Source organism: Sinocyclocheilus rhinocerous, unplaced genomic scaffold, assembly GCF_001515625.1.
Source record: "Sinocyclocheilus rhinocerous isolate Xijiao unplaced genomic scaffold, SAMN03320098_v1.1 scaffold1569, whole genome shotgun sequence".
NCBI classification, from domain to species: Eukaryota; Metazoa; Chordata; class Actinopteri; order Cypriniformes; family Cyprinidae; genus Sinocyclocheilus; species Sinocyclocheilus rhinocerous.
Genome location: NW_015663506.1, coordinates 597,128 through 614,673, shown reverse-complemented (window position 1 = coordinate 614,673; position 17,546 = coordinate 597,128). Strand labels below are relative to the sequence as shown.

The 17,546-nt window shown below is 35.1% G+C and overlaps 1 protein-coding gene across 9 annotated transcripts in view; it reads right to left on the bottom strand.

The window, feature by feature from the left end:
* glsb (glutaminase b) overlaps window positions 1-17,546 on the bottom strand; it is a 55,679-nt gene that overhangs the window by 24,732 nt on the left and 13,401 nt on the right. For 7 of the 9 annotated variants that reach the window (XR_001638527.1, XM_016539247.1, XM_016539252.1 and 4 more), the window contains exons 2-13: window positions 13,998-14,094; window positions 13,531-13,652; window positions 11,314-11,443; window positions 11,141-11,220; window positions 9,713-9,876; window positions 9,541-9,599; window positions 4,967-4,999; window positions 4,819-4,877; window positions 4,603-4,669; window positions 4,125-4,175; window positions 3,026-3,202; window positions 2,230-2,361 (exon numbers count right to left, since the gene is read on the bottom strand). Coding sequence is in view for 8 of the 9 variants with exons in the window: in XM_016539247.1 (XP_016394733.1) it covers window positions 2,230-2,361; window positions 3,026-3,202; window positions 4,125-4,175; window positions 4,603-4,669; window positions 4,819-4,877; window positions 4,967-4,999; window positions 9,541-9,599; window positions 9,713-9,876; window positions 11,141-11,220; window positions 11,314-11,443; window positions 13,531-13,652; window positions 13,998-14,094 (1,171 nt within the window). In the remaining variant the exon portion in view is untranslated. Of the gene's footprint in view, window positions 1-2,229; window positions 2,362-3,025; window positions 3,203-4,124; window positions 4,176-4,602; window positions 4,670-4,818; window positions 4,878-4,966; window positions 5,000-9,540; window positions 9,600-9,712; window positions 9,877-11,140; window positions 11,221-11,313; window positions 11,444-13,530; window positions 13,653-13,997; window positions 14,095-15,411; window positions 15,462-17,546 lie in introns of those variants that run through there. The other 2 variants (XM_016539254.1, XM_016539248.1) reach the window with 2 other exon arrangements.

The window sequence follows — 17,546 nt, the reverse complement described above, 5'->3', positions numbered from 1 at the left end:
TTTTACTGTTCTTCAATGTTTAATTTATGTTTGAATAAATCCATCAAGTTTTTATGACAGCCGCCATTGTTTATATTTAAAAAACAAAACGAATTGAAGTAGAAATATTATTATGTAATTGTAACTTTATTATTTTAAAACTTCATTAAGTGTAATTTTAACAAATCAGTCAGTTTTAACCTTCAATATTATAGTAATGTAGTACCAACCGACTCTCATGTATATTTTAGTTGAGAGATTTCTTTTTCTTTGAGAAAATTTGGCATGTACTGTACCTGATATATATCCAAAATAATCGATATTGAATCGAATCGGTAATCGAATCGAATCGTGAAATTTGTGTCAAAACCCAGCCCTATAGTTTACGATCATTATTTATGTTGTGCAATATGGAATGTATGCATGGTATAGTTGTCTCTCTGTTCAGCTCAAAGCTCGATTGGCTAGATTGCTATCTATTTGTTCTAAAATTGTGGGCCAAGTGCTTGAGCCAAATTGTCAAGATCTGCATACCAAAAAAATGCTGAACTTGTTAGGAAAGATTATGTCTGACCCTTCTCACATTGTATTTGAGGAATATCAGTTTTTGCCATCAAATAGAAGGCTTAGAGTTGCATATGCCAGATTGAACAGATCACGTAAATCTTGTGTTTATCAGTCCGTAAAATTAATAAATCAGAATTGGGGGTCTAAGTAGGCCTCTGGGTTCTGTAAAACAGAAAGAACTATACTAATGCACTCTGACTGTGTGTGCATGTATTTATATTGTTGGTTTTTGTATTAAGGTGTGTTTATTGTTTGTTTGTTTAAATTGGTGTAATGCGAGATCCGCTGTGAGATGCAAGACAAATTTTGGAAGAAATTCCAACAATGAACTGTAATTAGTGAATTGAATTGAATTAATCATAATAATAATTTATTATTATTATTATATTGGCACTGCCATATCAATTTTGTCCTGCTCTCAGTGGGCAGAAACCCAGAATTATTCTTTTAAAGTCTCTTCTTCTCTATTGTGACATATATCAGAGTGAAATGACTTTTTGAACAAGACAAATTTATAAAAATCATTTATAGTAAATACTGTAATATTATTTAATAATAATTGTTCATTTTGATTTCATGTTGACTCAAGCTTGTGTAATAAGCAGTACACCCTTGAAGCTGACCTTGAAACTCTACTTCACCTTATAAACTATGACTGAAAGGGTTTATAGATTCAGGACACTCCCTGAATTTGTTGGGAGTTGGCAGGAATATCTGAATGTCTAATATTACGTCCATTTCCTGTCTTGTGACCCTCTGACTTGCCAGTTCTTACTGTTCTTTTGGCACAGCAACACTGATCACAGAAAGGTTTTCAAGTCTGAGAGGCTGTACTGATATTCAGACTTTAACAAGTGCTGCTTCTCAGAAAGACCTAAAATAACACAGACAGATTCTGATCATTTCGCAGGTACATGATAAGAGGCCCACATAAGGGACAGGATCACAGAATCAAAACTACAGCAAACAGATAAGACAAACGATAGATGACAAAAAGCATATTTAAAAACATTCTGTCTCGTTCTTTGTATTCACGCCTGATATGAATCTAGGACCAAGTAATATAGCTTAACAAAATAATAAAAAATAAATATTGGAGCATATTTTGACAATGTTTCAATATAATGTTTATGTATTTCAACCTAACTGTAAAACACTGTAGAAATCTTACAAATCTTAAAAATTGTACACTTTAAAAAAAGAAAAAAAAAAGAATTATAAATAACTAAACTGAATCATGTATATAAACAGCTAAAATACTGGTCAAAAGTTTGCGATCGGTAAGATTTTTTTTGGTGTTTTTTATGTTTAACAAGGCTGCATTTATTTGCTCAAAACAGAAATACAGTGAAATATTAGTGCAATTTAACTGTAATATTACTGCAATTTAAATGTAACCGTTTTCTATTTCAGTTTATTCCTGTGATAGCAAAGTTGAATTTTCTTCAAACATTACAGTCTTCAGTGTTACATTCTCCTTGACAAAAAAACCCTATTATGCCATTGTGATACTCAAGAATTTTTTTTTATTATTATCAATCATGAATATAATATTTTATATTCATAAATAATTATTTTTTTGCGGAAACTTTTCCCCTAATTTTCAGAACATAGGTTGAACTTTATAAGAAATGAAAGTGTTTATGTGTGTAGGTGTGTCTGCAAACAAGAACATTGACATACCGTACAGAACTGGATGCCCCGGACACTGTTGCCAAGTTTGTCCAACGGAGGAGACCAGCACATGATTCCCATCACATTGGGCACAACCAGCAGAATACCGCCAGACACACCTGACTTGGCTGGTAGACCCACCTGAACAAAATACATTAACATAAAAAAATTATATACAGATAAATAGGATAACCATAACTGAAGATATTGTGTTTGGCTGTAGGACTCTGAATGGGGTTCACTAAGAATAAATAGCCTGGTTTATTTTCATGTTCTATAATGAGCTTGATTATCATTTAAATTAGGGGTGTTTGCAAACCACAATTATGTTGTATTGCAGGAAATGAGTCACAGGTTTTTATCCTGAAATACTGCATTCTAAATTGATACAACTGTTTCGTGAATTTGAATTTTAGTGTACTTTAATTAGCACAAATAATGGACACAAGTATGCTCTAAAAAGTGTCTGTGGACTTTAAGAGCATACAAAAAAATATTTGCATTTAGACAAAGCCATTCAACATTTAAAAATATCTTCGTTCTCAGTTTCTGATAGCTAGGGGGATTTGATTTATGTAACTTGTATTAAAAATGACTTAATGAGGGCAGGCGTTGTTTAAAAGTTTCCTTTAAAAGTTAAAGGAAATAGTGACAAAAAATGTGAAATGGAAAGGAAAAAGAGGAAAGTTCACATGATGTGGTAAAACAGTACTCCAAAATAACAGGAAGTGAGTTGGCATAAATACCGTGTGAACTACTGTGATTCTGTGTTTACTCGTGTGAATCTGCATACACAAAAACTTACATGGAAGGCGAATTGTCCGGAGAAGTCATACATGCCGCAGGAGTGCATGAGGCTGAGGGTGTCTCGCACGGACTCGGGGCTCAGCACACGCTCGCCTGTGATTGGACAGAAGCCGCCGTTGGCCAATGTGGCAGCCATGACGCTAGCGCTCTCACATGTTACCTCGATGGAGCACAGCTGCACATATGGACGTAAACACAAATAAACACATATGAATAAGAAATATTAAGCCAGGATGCCAAATCACAGTTTTTATTTCAACATGCTTTGTTTGACAGCTTTCCTCATGGATTTTACGGAAAACAACACCCTAAGAATTTGACCACGTGTGTGTGGGTATGTGTGTATAAGAGAAAGCCATCAGCTGCACTATCCCATTACACACACCGCATGATCTCAGAGGCACATGACAGGAGTCAAGGGGCAGTCACCAGACTGCAGTCCTGCCATGCTTGTGCCATGTCAAACTAAGCCAGAGTCATTCATGTCAGCAAATCAACTTTCTATGTTCTCCAATAACCATTCAATTATAGTGATTTACAGATTCTGTGATTCTGATTCACAAGCTCTTGCTTTAATTTGATTCCAATTTTGATGTGATTTCTTAAATATTGATTCATTTGGTAATATACTACCATTCGAAAGTTTAGAGTTTTTTTAATGACATTTTTTTTTTCATCAAGGATGCAATGTATTTATCACAAGTGAAAGTAAACCATTTATGTTTTTATTTGAAATTTAATTTCAAGTAAAAGTTGTTCTTTAGAACTTTCAATTCATCAAAGAATCCTGAAAAAAAAAAAACATTTCAGCAAAAAGATATTAAGCAGTTTTCAACAGTATACACACACACACATTTTTATATATAAAATGTTAAATCGCAATAATATTTCACAGTTTTTACTGTATTTTTGATCAAATGAATGCATTAAAAAACTTGTTAAAAAATATTACTAAACCCAAACTTTAGAATGGTAGTTTATATCAGTTACAATGTCAACATTTCAGAAGGCAATCCCAGAATGCATTGCAACAAGCTTATAACTTTTCTGTTGCAATCTGACAGTAACTCAGAAATGGAAGGCATGTCTCTACACACCTGAAAGTAGAGGTCCAGAACAGCAGTCATGTCTGTACCATCTGGAAAGCACTGCATACAAGAGAATTTTAGATTAAAACATGGAACCACTCCTGGACAAATGGGCCATTTTCACAAAAAATGTTTTTCCATTCCATTGTGCTAATTTTGCATTTTATGTAAACAACATGCACTAGACAGACATCTTTGACCATTGCGCTTGCGTATCGCATCTTTTGCAGCATTTCACGCATGACACGGCATTCTAAAAACACGTTAAAAGCTCAAGTTAAAAGTTCAACACATCTTGGAGCCTTGCGTTTTTTCCTCCTTTCACTGCCTGCGTCTCATGTTTTTCAAAGCAAAAACGTGTTCTGTGTGAATGGCCCCAAAAAAGTAACAGCATGTAAAATGTTAAGGGTATATGTGAAGAGAAATAGAGAGATGATTGGGTGCAATAAATCACCTAATCACATCAAAAGCTCCCTGAGATACTAACCTTCTTTTCTTTCAGGTAATAGCCAATAGCGAAATTCCTGTCTCCTGACTCACGCTCCGACTGGAATCTAGACCAGTTGACATAAATAATGAGTTACCTCAATCAAACCCAACAACACAAATCATGCATAACATGAAAGTACAGAAGAGGACTATTTTTTGACTGTTTGCCCACTGTATCTATGATCAAAACTATAAAACTGGTAGCTCAACATACGTGGCATTGCTAAAACCAACATATTCATTTCCTGCCATCATCTTCAAGAAGCTCATCATCTGCAAGAGCGAAATCAGAACAGGTCAATCAAACTCAAAACAACAGTTCCTGTGAAAAATATATCATAATCGTTTCATAAATGACTTACATAATCAAACTTCTCAGCATTGCTTGCCCCTTGCTGAAAGACAAAGGAAAGAAATAATAGACATATAAATATATTCTCATTAAAAGAGATAAAAACACATTTTTAAAAGTAGCATCATGGGGAAAAAATAAATAAAAACAGTAACTAACTCATACGGATTAGCAGTAAGGAAATGGATAATTTCATTCCTTTAATATTACCAGTACATTGCTAAAATCGTCAGTTAGTAATCTGTTGTTAGAAATCAATGAGAAGATCACAATCATTTCATATGTGTTCTACAGTAAAGTACTATTATGCTCTACAAAGGGAATGATGATGAACCGCTACAGAGCAAAGACTGGAGTTAAACGTGTTCATGAAGACCTATAGGCCAAACACAGAAGTGAGTCAAAAAACTGAGTGTATGTGAATCAGCAGGGTTGGTAATGTCTTAAGATGATGTGCGAGGAGGATCTGTGCATTGTGTGTTGATGTGTTTCTGAGTGAGTGTGGATCAGTGTCCATTAACCTACAACTTTCTGCCAGACTGAGTGTGGCTTGTGGCACCCATCAAATTAATGCAAAGAGAGCCATTGAGATTGATTGCATTACTGCCATAAATGAACAGTGACTAATGTGTTTGTTTGACTGTCTGTTTAGACTGCTGAACATCAGGGGTGTAAAGTACTCAAATAATTGCACTTAATTACTATATTTATGTATTATTTTGGGAAAACTGTATTCTTACCTAATTCAATTTACAAAGGGTGGAAAAAATATAATTGCATTAAAGCTTGACAATACATTTGTTGTATGTATAAACAATATCATTAAAATGTTTGGGTGAGATTTTTGTTGTTGTTGAAAGAAAGTAAAGCTTTAATTCACAAAACCTATGGTAAAGACTTTTACGCTGTCACAAAAAAATCTATTTTCACCACTTTTCAACAAACAAAACTCTTTTCATTGATTTTTCATTGATAATAAAATAAATGTTTCTTAGGCACCAAATCAGCATATTAAAAAGATTTCCGTAGGATAATGTGACACTGAAAACTGGAACTGTAATGACTGTTAAAAATTCAGCATGTACACTTTGACTTAAAGCAATAATATTTTAAGTAAAATCGTTGTTCATTGTTGAAATGTAATTTGAGTGCTGCTAACTTCAAAAGTTTGAATCCAATTTATTTGCATTGTGCTTTTTACAATATACATATACATTTCAAAGCACATTCATAAAAAAGATTTAAAAATTACAAATAGGAAAGATAGAAAACAACTGGTAAGTCTTTGACCATTACAAAGTCAGAACAGTCCAAAAAAAAGAAAGAAAAAGAATTAAATGGGCTGATTTACAAAGTTTTTTCTTATTGCATTTCTTTATTCTATTTAATTACAATTACATTTGGAAACTTTTATTTCACTTAAGTATGTTTTATAAAAAGTTTACTGAATTAAAATCACAGTAACCATAGCTGAATGCAAACACAATTTCTCTGTACTTTTTACACCCCTGCTGGACATTATTATATATTAATGTGTATGAAAAAATGCTGAATGTATTACATACCCAGTTTACTTCAGAAACACACAAAGGCCATGCATCAGTATTTTTGCACTGAGATCTTATGAAAAAAGGCAGAATAAAATAATAACACATGGCCTCTATGGGCTTCCGTAGTTTCCAGCAGTAAAGACCATTTGGTCCTGCACAGATGCTCTCTATTTTATGCAGACGCTGCCTTATTAAGGAACACAATGGCACTACTGATATTTTAGTATCCAGGCTTGTTCATGGGGAGGGAGGGAAAAATGGAAAGGAAAAATTACCAACGTCATTGACCTGCAGCAGTGGTCAAAAAATCCCACAGATCCTACGTCTGCAAAATATGCAACAACATAAAACAGCACACAGAGCCTTCAACAGCATATCACATGCTTTTAGTACACGCTCATGACCGTGCTCATAATATATTGATTAATGACATTGTATTATAATAGCCTATTACACCACCCAAATATGTATTTACTTCCTTCTAATTCTCGTTGTCAGTGCAGGCTTGTTTAGCTTAATATTGACCGTTATGAAAAGTGACTAGTGTAGCCTGCATAAAAAAGCCTTGAACATAAAACAACAGGACAAAAATATAGTTGATGACTAGACATAATCATTTCATGACTCTAGACACTTCTTTGTGAAGACAGTAGCATAATACAGTGAAATAATATGTTCTTTAGCCATTCAAAAACAGCTGTCATGTGCGTGGGTAAAATTTCCCCGCTGGCGCTTTTAGGTATACCCCTGGCGGTCCTAGTGTTAAGTGCATGGTTTGTAACAAATTAATCAATTGCAAATTTGATGAAAAAAGCCCACAAAAGAAGATAAATAAAAGATTTTTCAGATCTTTTCTACAAAAGTGCCTTTAGACATCAATATATATATATTTTTTTTCCAGAGCACTCCCTTTTGCAGTCGGGTCTGTCAATCCCTCCAAGATATATATATGCGTTTTGTCCATCCACAGTGTTTTTCTATGTGAACAGGTACTAGATATACATCAGTGACGGTTGCAACGTCTAGACGAAAGTAGTTCATCTTTATGATTTATTACACTAAAATTAAATATTAAATTGACAGCCCTAATGAATGCATATAAATATGAACTGTTTGCAAGCTTGTCAATGCAGAGGATAACAATAGTTCCTACATCATAGAAATGTGTATGTGCGTTTGTATGTGTGTTTTGTTTAGAAATGATCACTCTGCATAACACGCACACATGCATATGTATACAAGGGCTCAACTGTGAGCATATATTACAGTGTAAACTGTGCATAAGGCAATAAGAACCTGTGAATCTACAGCATCTACATCTACATTACAAAACCGCCATAAGCCCAGCTGGAGTGTTTTTCTTGTCTTGTGTGTTTGCACATGGATTAAAACACATAAAAGACCAAGGTGAATCCGCTGTAGCACACAAACACAACCAAAAGGTGCAAACAACTCCAAGAAATACCAGCCAGGCTTCATGAAACCACTACAAAGGCTTATAGCAAAAACTTTATATATGATGCATTTTATAGTCTATAGAGAATTTTTTTTAATAAGGCACAAGTAGGGCTGGGCGATATAACCAATATTCACAATATATTTGCAATGATTTTTCCTGTGATGTAAAATCAAGCAACTCTGTGAATATCTTGAATATCTTATTGATTTTAACGCAAAGTTTCCTAAAAGTGTTTAAGTAGTAAAAGTAGCTTAAAGGGGTCATATGATGCGATTTCAATTTTTCCTTTCTCTTTGAAGTGATACAAGCTCTTGGTGCATAAAGAAGATCTGTAAAGTTGCAAAGACTAAAGTCTCAAATCTTTATAAAAGAGTCAACCAGGCCTACCTAAAACAGCTCATTCTAACACGCCCCCACATGTCTATGTCACGATGTGGGAAGATATGCATAACGCCGCCCAAATGTTCACGCAAAGAAAGAAGGCGTAACTTTTATTCTCACTGTAGTATTGTTGCTGCTGCTGCCGCCATGTCGTGAAGATGCTGTGTGTTTCGTTGTGAAAGCGAAACTACTTTGTTTGGCCTTCCAAAAGAGGACAATATCCACTTCGTCATGCCTGGAGCTGATCCGTGCTGGTCGCTGAGGAAATAAATCAACTTCAAGCTGTGGATCGGCTTTCACCGTGGACGAAGCAGAGTCCAGCCCAGGGTCAACACATGTGGTTGCCGCATGCCCGCCGGCCGCCATATATATATATAGGAAAATACTGTGGTTTGTTGCCACATACTGTTTTGATGCATATAAATAAAACAATGGAATACTCTTTCTTGTGTATAACAATGCACATCTGCCTCGATTCTGTCTTGAAAGTAATTAGAAGATTTTTATAAAAAAATGTATTGTATATAAAATATTACATTAAAATCAAATAATACTTATGTTCTATAGACCGCTCTTCTCACGATCTATGACGTCTCATTACGAAAGCACTTACGTAAACAATTACGTATGGTTTAGGGTACTGAATGGGCTCTGTTATGTAAATTAGATCATTTTTAAATAGTTTTTGTGCAATTTTTGTATAAACCATTTATTTATTTAGTTTTATCCCCCAGCCTAAGTCACAAGAGTGGGTCGAAAAAATGTGGAGAATAGAAAGTCTGAATGAATTTTACTCAAAATTAATTGCCAACAGACTTTTAACAATAATGGTCCTGAAAACGGGATGAACTCCACACATTTAATTCACAATGAGAGTGGAGGCCTTGAGTAGGTGTACTGTGTACAGTAATAAAACACAGAGAAAAGACAAGAACCACCTACAAAACACACTGATCGTCATTTAATCTTAGTCTATGCAGCACTGATCACAATCACTTATTCAAAACACAACTACAGCCACAATGATTACTGCATGTGTCTCAAAAACGTTTATCAACAATATTCTGGCCACTGCCAAATACTATAATCTGTTCTGGCTAATTCAAATCAGGTAAATGTGAGTACAGTTAGGAGGAGTAGTCAAAAACAACTTCTAACATGGAAATAAAATAAAAACAAAAGGAAGATGCTTACCTTGATAAGAGAGGTACACACGATTGCACCAGCATTCACCATTGGATTATGGGGTTTGTCTGTGGAAAAATAGAATTTCTTATTTCTTTGTGCTGCATATTTAAAAAGACACATTGTAGAATTGATTGTAGAAAAAAGCAGTCATGCTGAAGCTGATGGTTATAATCTTTACCGTCCTCATCCAGGAAGAGCTTGTTGAAGCGTAAGCCGCTGGGCTCTTTCCCAATGAATCGGTGCACATATTCAGTGCCGTGGTCATGCACGGCAATAGCATACTTGAGCGGCTTCACGCATGACTGCAGGCAAAATGGCACTTTAGTGTCACCCACTGTGTGTCTGTGCAAAAGAGTAAACAGAGATCAGAACCAGAGACATCATCCTATGGTCCACATAAGCAAACAAACAAAAATAATGATCCTAAAGGTGAACCTAACAGATAGACTGTGACTCTAACATGATATGAAGATGTCTGAAATATTGAAAAAAAAAAAAAAGTCTATTTTATATCAAATGAAACATATAAATAAAATGTAATTATACGGTTATTTTTAGAATTTCTTTTTATCTCTCAATACTTCAAATAAATAATAAATAATTGCTTTTTCTAAATTTAATCCAAATTAACAGTTGTGTCAATGGGCAGTGATTTAAATTATAATTTTGCTTTAAAAATAAATTTTAAAGTATAAGTTGCTGTTGTACATAGATTTCTATTTTTCATATTCAGCAAAAAAATAAACAAATGAAATAGACAAAAATTAAATAAGTAAATCGATAAAAGGATTCTTTAATAACTTTAAACAACTGTTGCAAGTTTGCTAAAATGGAACTATCAAAGTTAATTAAGTTAATCAATTAATTAAGTTTTTTGTTTAAAGACTTTAATAGAAGAAAGTAAAATGACTAATGTTATTCCATCATTTTTTGTCAATAGGTCAAGGCACAGTGTTGTTGCCCAAAAGAGCTAGTTACTGTGTAACTAGTGAATGACCATAGTAATCAACACAGGGGTATGTAGGCACCCTGTGTATCTTTACAACAAATCCTATAGCATGGGGTAAAAACATACAGATTATATCTTAGTATGTCCCAATTATCAGAGATCAAATGATGTACCATGACACATGGGTCTAAGTATTGAGGGAAACATTAATGACTGTGAGTTTATGGTCCTCTTATCAATGATTCTCAAATGAGAGGATTAACATTAGCACATTTTATCTGCGCTGGGTGACTAGTCCAGGAGATAAGTGGAGCATTTATTGAACAATAAGATTAGCTGCCACTTTATCTGATGGTTTTATAACATAAAATATATGAATTATTTCCAGTACTTGTCATAATGTACATATAGTGAATGGTCAGTGGTAGCGCAATTCAAGTGGTCTGGTTAATAAATACCCAAAATGATAACCAAAGGTTGTTGAAATATGAAAATCTTAACACTTTGACATGAAGCTAAACCTTTTTAAGGGACAAACGCAGTGAAACTAGTCACTGATGGTTTAAAAAACAGTTCCTCTCTATAGATGAAGTTAAACTAAGTTAATCTCAAGCTAAAATAAGTAGTTGTCAGTAAATGAAGGTGTATGATTCATACCTTTGTCCATCGACTGTGCAAATGGAAACGGCCCACAGATCTGGGCTGAATTTGGCAAGTTGGGGAATGTAGTCCGCAACCTGTGAGCAAAAGAAATAAGTGATCAGAAACAATGGCTGTGTCAAGTTGAAAAGAATCACTAAGAGTTATTATTTGTGTTTCTCTCATCTTACCAGCCCCCCGGAGAGATTTCTGGCCTTCTCATAAAGTGCATCGATCTGGGAGGCAAAAGGCTGGAAATCAGGGATAACAAATTTCTTCCGGAAGGCCTGTGTGAGGAGAACAATGTTGCTTTGGACACACCTGGAGAAACAAAGAGGACAGATCTGATGAATTAATACCTACTAGTGGGTTGCTCATCAATTATGGTAGAAAGTATGTCTTTGTTTTGTGTAATTATATGACAAATATCAGAGATAAAAGTTAACTCCACCATTAAGCTCGACTATAAGACCAATTACCTGCATAAACTGGCTCAATCATGCTGTTTAGTTGTAAAGAGTTTTTTTTTTTTAAAGTGTGTTCTGTAGGGCGAAAAGTGTTTAAAATGCAGCCCTTTTGTATTTTGTATTAATTGCGTCCCTCAAGAATCATAACACACATAAATACAGAAACACTGACTATACATAAATACAATCCTTTACACTCCTTCCTCACGAACATAAATGTTTATTTCCGCATTGATTAAAGGTAAAAGAGCAACAGGCTGGATCTGTTCCCTTGAACATTTCCCACAGAAAAACGAACGTTTTTTTTTGTAAAATATCAAAACATCTATGGTGCAAGAGAGGAAGCCATGGCTGGTTTCACAGAGCTTCCACTATAAATCAGAGGGAAGTAAAGCATCCACAGACATCATAAACACAGACCTCTCCTGTGATTGTGTCTGAAATTTTGGTCCAGTTGCTTTACGAAGGTCCCTGAACGGACAGACAAGCTCAAAACAGCTGTGCACAGTGCTGCTGTGCAGATTTATGTAGATGTGAATTTTCAAAAGGTAATATATTACTTGCCGTCTATAGGGCAGGGAAGCTAAAGAGGAGCCCATATGTTTGGAATAGCATACAAGCTTGCTACTATTTCTGCAGTATGTACCTATACTGTGTGCTGTATGCAAAAAATGTATATGCATAGAATACCTGAAGGACTTTTGCAAAAAACATGCACTGCACAGCAGTGTTATCCCTATATATATCCCACAATGCAATCAACCTGACTTGACCTTTTCCATTTCCAAAGCAAAAGTAAAAGAGCACATATTTTGAACATATTTTTCTCAATTCATTATTTGACTGAACAAAGAAATTTTTACAGAATACTAGATTTCAAAATGTGAAATCATCTATTTTTGATTGGACAACACACTTAAATTAAACATACTGGAAACTGGAAAAGTTACTGGAAAGTTTACATCTCACAATTCGTTTTTTTCTCTAGAGTTTCCGTCTCACAAGTCTTACTTTTTTCCTCTGAATTTTGAGTTTACTTCTGTTTTTTCCACCACAGAATTTAAAAAAAAGGTCATTTCAACCTTTCTCACAATTCTAACCTGATAAAATATATAAAGATATAAAAAATTGTGAAGAATAATGCCACAACTGTGGCATAAAAAGTCACAACTACCTTATTTATATGTTTATCCAATGACAGAAAGTTGGAAACAAGCTTCCATACATTAGTCTTAATTTTGTGAGTGGCCATTATTTTCATCATACGTGTCGAAAGTGCTGTTTAATTGTTTGATTCTTTAATTCTTTGTTTAAAATGGTTAAATGATGGGGGAAAATGCAAGTAGTACGCTAGTATTCATTCCCAAACATTTCTTTATGTCCCTGTCATGCAAGGTCACTCACTGCCATCATCTATCAAACCTCTACAAGCTGACACCACAGCACCCATCTCTTCAGGCTGTAATGAAGCTGTCAGTGCCAGTCGGATCGACCGAGCAGTAAACACAGCACCAACAGCAGAGAAGCTGAAAAACAGACATCTATCAGGCTGGTGTATGGAGGCAGGTATTATGGATAACGTCTGAGGAGTGACACACAGCTAGAGGGAGCAGATTGTCGGAGTTTGCTCATAAATAAGACGCAGAGTGCTTTTATATAACGTATAATATATACAATCATATACTGTATGTGTAGTGTCTAAATGTGTATGAGAAAATGCACATTTCTTCTCTCTTCTCACCTGCAGGGAATTAATTTATCTGACAGACTAGGAATTTCTCACCTTGATTTACCAGGGTAATTGCCTTTGGGGTTATTATAGTTATAAGAATAATATGTACAGCTTTGAAGTACACAGTTTGTAGTATGCATAATAATATGCATCCATGACGGAGGAAACCATAAATATACTACGGCACATTAAAAACAGGGTCAACTTACTTTTTGAACAGGTGTCGGTCCAGCATTACACCATCTGATGTGGATTTGAGGGTGACTTTCAACATGTCCATACATTCTTTTAGCCGTGGATCTCCCGTTCGAAGTCCAGTGGCCTTCAGTGCCTGAATGCATATGTAAACAAGAGATTTCCATGAGCACAAATAACAGTTAACAGCTAACTGTCTATGGCATTAACTCGTTACTATCATCAATCCCAACACTCTTATCAGGGGATTTCACTTCCTTTGTCGGTGAGGTTTGATAAGATGGCCTTGGTGTAATAAAACATGACTCTGTGCCCCGTTTAGTGGTGCCGATAACAGCAACAACACAGCAGTAATTGTATGCACTGACCCTTTGGTCATACTATTGCAAAGAACGATGACCTATGAACACAAAACATGCTACAGCCAATAATATCCGTCCTTGCAAATACAAATGTGTGTAAGGGGAGTGCTGTCACTCACGGTAATGAATTTGTGAGCTGGGATCCTCTCCTGGCCTTCAGCAATACTGTAAAACAGCAGGTCTTCCAAACAGGGCAGGATGCCAGCCTTCCTTCTCCTGGAACAAGAGAGAAAAGTGCATTGACATTGAGTGATCTGACCTTAATCAATGACTTCTACCATGATCAAATCTGGACATATTAGATCAGCCTGGAGTGTATTTTAATGTCATGTGTTCAAATACACTATGAAACCGTCAAAGGAATTTAATTAGTTGGGGTTAAAGTTAGAAAATATAACCATGCAACAAAGATTAACAGAAAAAAGAATGAGTCAGTGAAGAGTTAAAGAGCCCATGAAATTACTTGACTTAATTCTTGTGCTGACATTTTGTTTGTTTGTTTGTTTGATTTTTACAGAAATTTAGGACAGGACATTGGGCTTGATAAATGACATTTATATAACTCGTATAATCATAATTACATTACATTTTTATATAGATCATATATCATATTGACATTTATATATTTAATATATTTTACTAACACATTAGAATAATCATTGAATTATAATATTGATAATAATAATACGCCTATTATTAATTATAGGAATAATTTTTAATTAAATGAATGTATTAACAATTCTAAAAAAATTATAAACTAATAAAATAATAAATATTATATAATTAATAATAATAATAATAATGGTAGGCATTAGTTATACTTTGGTAGAGAAAGACTGTCAATGTAAAAGGATTTCCACAATTATTACAAATATGCAATTGGTAAATATATATTTGGGTTTTAAATTGTTACATTGGGGAAAAAAATAAAATGGTCATTTATTGTTTTTATTAAAATATCTTAAACTATGTTTTTATTAAAATATCTTAACTATGCTGACATCATGTTACAGGTCTTCTGTGATGCAAACATGCATTAGCAATTGCACAATACACGTGTGTAGATTCACTCTTGCCAAGTTCTATTAAGAGCCGACCTAACATAGCTATTGCATTATCACATTTAGATGGCTTGAGTCTAATGGAGCTCTGCATAAGCTGCTGTGGCACTGAGCCACAACAGAGTCTGGCCAGGACTGTAGTTCCCAGCAGCCTACCAAAACATCCTCTCACAGAGCACCAACAGCCCCACCTTCCCACCACGAACATTTCCAGAACTACAGCTTTCCTTTACCAAACTTGATTTACATTTGCTCTATTCATTTTCCTAGAGATTATTTGATTATGTTTCATTTTAATGCTTTTTTAAAATTTATTTAAATACACATCTAAGGGTGTCATGGGAATGGCACAAAAAGGTGATTTTGATCTTTTGGGATCATTTGTGAGGATTATGAAACATAGAGAGGGAATTTGTTGAGAAAGGATTGATAGAGGTGAAAGACTGGAAGTGACAATTCAAATCATACTTACACACAAACAAACAGCAGGCAGAGCAATGAGGGAGAGAAAAACATGCAGAATGAATGAGAAACATACAATAAACAGATCAATCAAATCAATTATATGACAAACTTAAAATTTATCAAACAATCAAGAATCTTTCATGACGTATAATGCATTAAATATTCATTTCATTTCATTAAAGAAAAATGGGGAAAAGAAGGTCATTTTTTGATATCGAATGACGAGTGGCTTGATGTATGTAAATTCCCGTGGAAATGTACTAACTCTCACATATGGCGGGAGTTTGGGTGGAAGTGCCTTATCAGATTTTTTATTACACCGAAACAGAAAGCACATATTGAGGGAGGGGACACCAAATGTTGGAGACAGTGTGGGTTTCGGGAAGCTAATCAGGGCTTCGTGGGGCAGTTGTGGTCTAATGGATAGAGAGTTGGACTTGTAACCTGAAGGTCGTGGGTTCGAGTCTCAGGTCCGGCAGGGATTGTCGGTGGGGGGAGTGAATATCCAGCGCTCTCTCCACCTTCAATACCACGACTGAGGTGAGACCCTTGAGCAAGGCACCGCAACCCCAACTGCTCCCCCATTGGCTGCCCACTGCTCCGGATGTGTTCACGGTGTGTGTGTGTGTGTGTGTTTATTCACTACTCACTGATGTGTGTGTGTGCACTTGGATGGGTTAAATGCAGAGCACAAATTCCAAGAATGGGACACCATACTTGGCCACACGTCACGTCACGTCCTGTCCTGTCCTTTTCATATATTTTGGGATAAAACCTTTCTGGGCAGAGCTTCATAAAGCAGTGGAAAGAATTTTTAACACTACGCTGCCTTTGGACTTTTGCACATTATATTTAGGAAATGCTGATTTCCAGACAAGATGGCCTGAAAAATACCTATTTGGCATTTTAACATCTGCTGGTAAAAAAGCACTTACTCAAGGCGTTGGTTGCTTCCTGAACCCCCCACAATACAAGTATGGATGGATACAGTAAATTTATGTTATGTCTTCAGAAGAATGTGTTCAGAAAAGTCTGGTCCAAGTGGGTCGAATATGTAAGGCCATTACGGCCAGACTTTGTGGAGGTATAAAACAAATGACCCTTCCCTTCTGAATGAAAAATGTTATTGTAATCTCCCTTACATACCTTTTCCACATTGGTCTCCATCATAGACCAAGAACAAACACTTAACATTATTTAGTATGGAGTTTGATTATTAAGTATATACCTGACCTCCCACGAATTGTAAAAATGATTATTGTTATTAATATTATTATTTAATTTTGTTTTGTATTATGTAAGAAAAAGAAAAATTGAATGGCAGAGAATAATGTAACTACATCTGTTTTGAAATAATGTACTGTTGCTTATGCTGCTACATCAAAATTAAAAATTAAAAAAAAAAAAAAATTCATTTCAACTCGTCCCTCAGTCAGGAATGAATAAAGAAAAAATGAACTGATATGATATTTTTCAGTCTATTATTTCAAAATACAGGGTTAACCTCAACCCTCTACGCACACCGTGGCAATATAATCGCCATTGGCTAGTACATTTTTTTGTTTACTCGCCAGACTGATATACTATTTTTTACACACACACACACACACACACGTTTACTTAGCTATCTAAATGGGGACATTACATAGACTTCGAGCGCGTGCACATGGTTGCCAGGTTGACAAAGATAAGTAGCACACTTAGCAGATAGTTCCATATTGCGCAAGTGTGAAGCTGTTTCGGAGATTACGTCTCTTTATATCAGACAACCCCGGTTGAGTTCCTCTGCGGGCCCAGAGTAAGATTTAGTCGCATATGCGAGTGATTTACTCGCAATGTAGAGGGTTGAACCTGCTCAACACATCATTAAATCAAAACAAAAAACATCTGATATCACAGAGACCATCACAAGTCCCATGATGCCAACAAGTATTTGCTATCAGTTTATTAAGTATTTTAATTAGGGCTGGGTATTGATTCAGATGTCCCGATTCGATTTGATTTCGATTCGCAAGCTCTCGATTCGAATCGAGTCCCGATTTTTTTATTACATTCAGTGAATATAGTTTTAATACAAATGCTATTGATATTTCTAAAAAATTAACAGTAAACATCAGTTTACAAATGGTGAATTAATAAAAA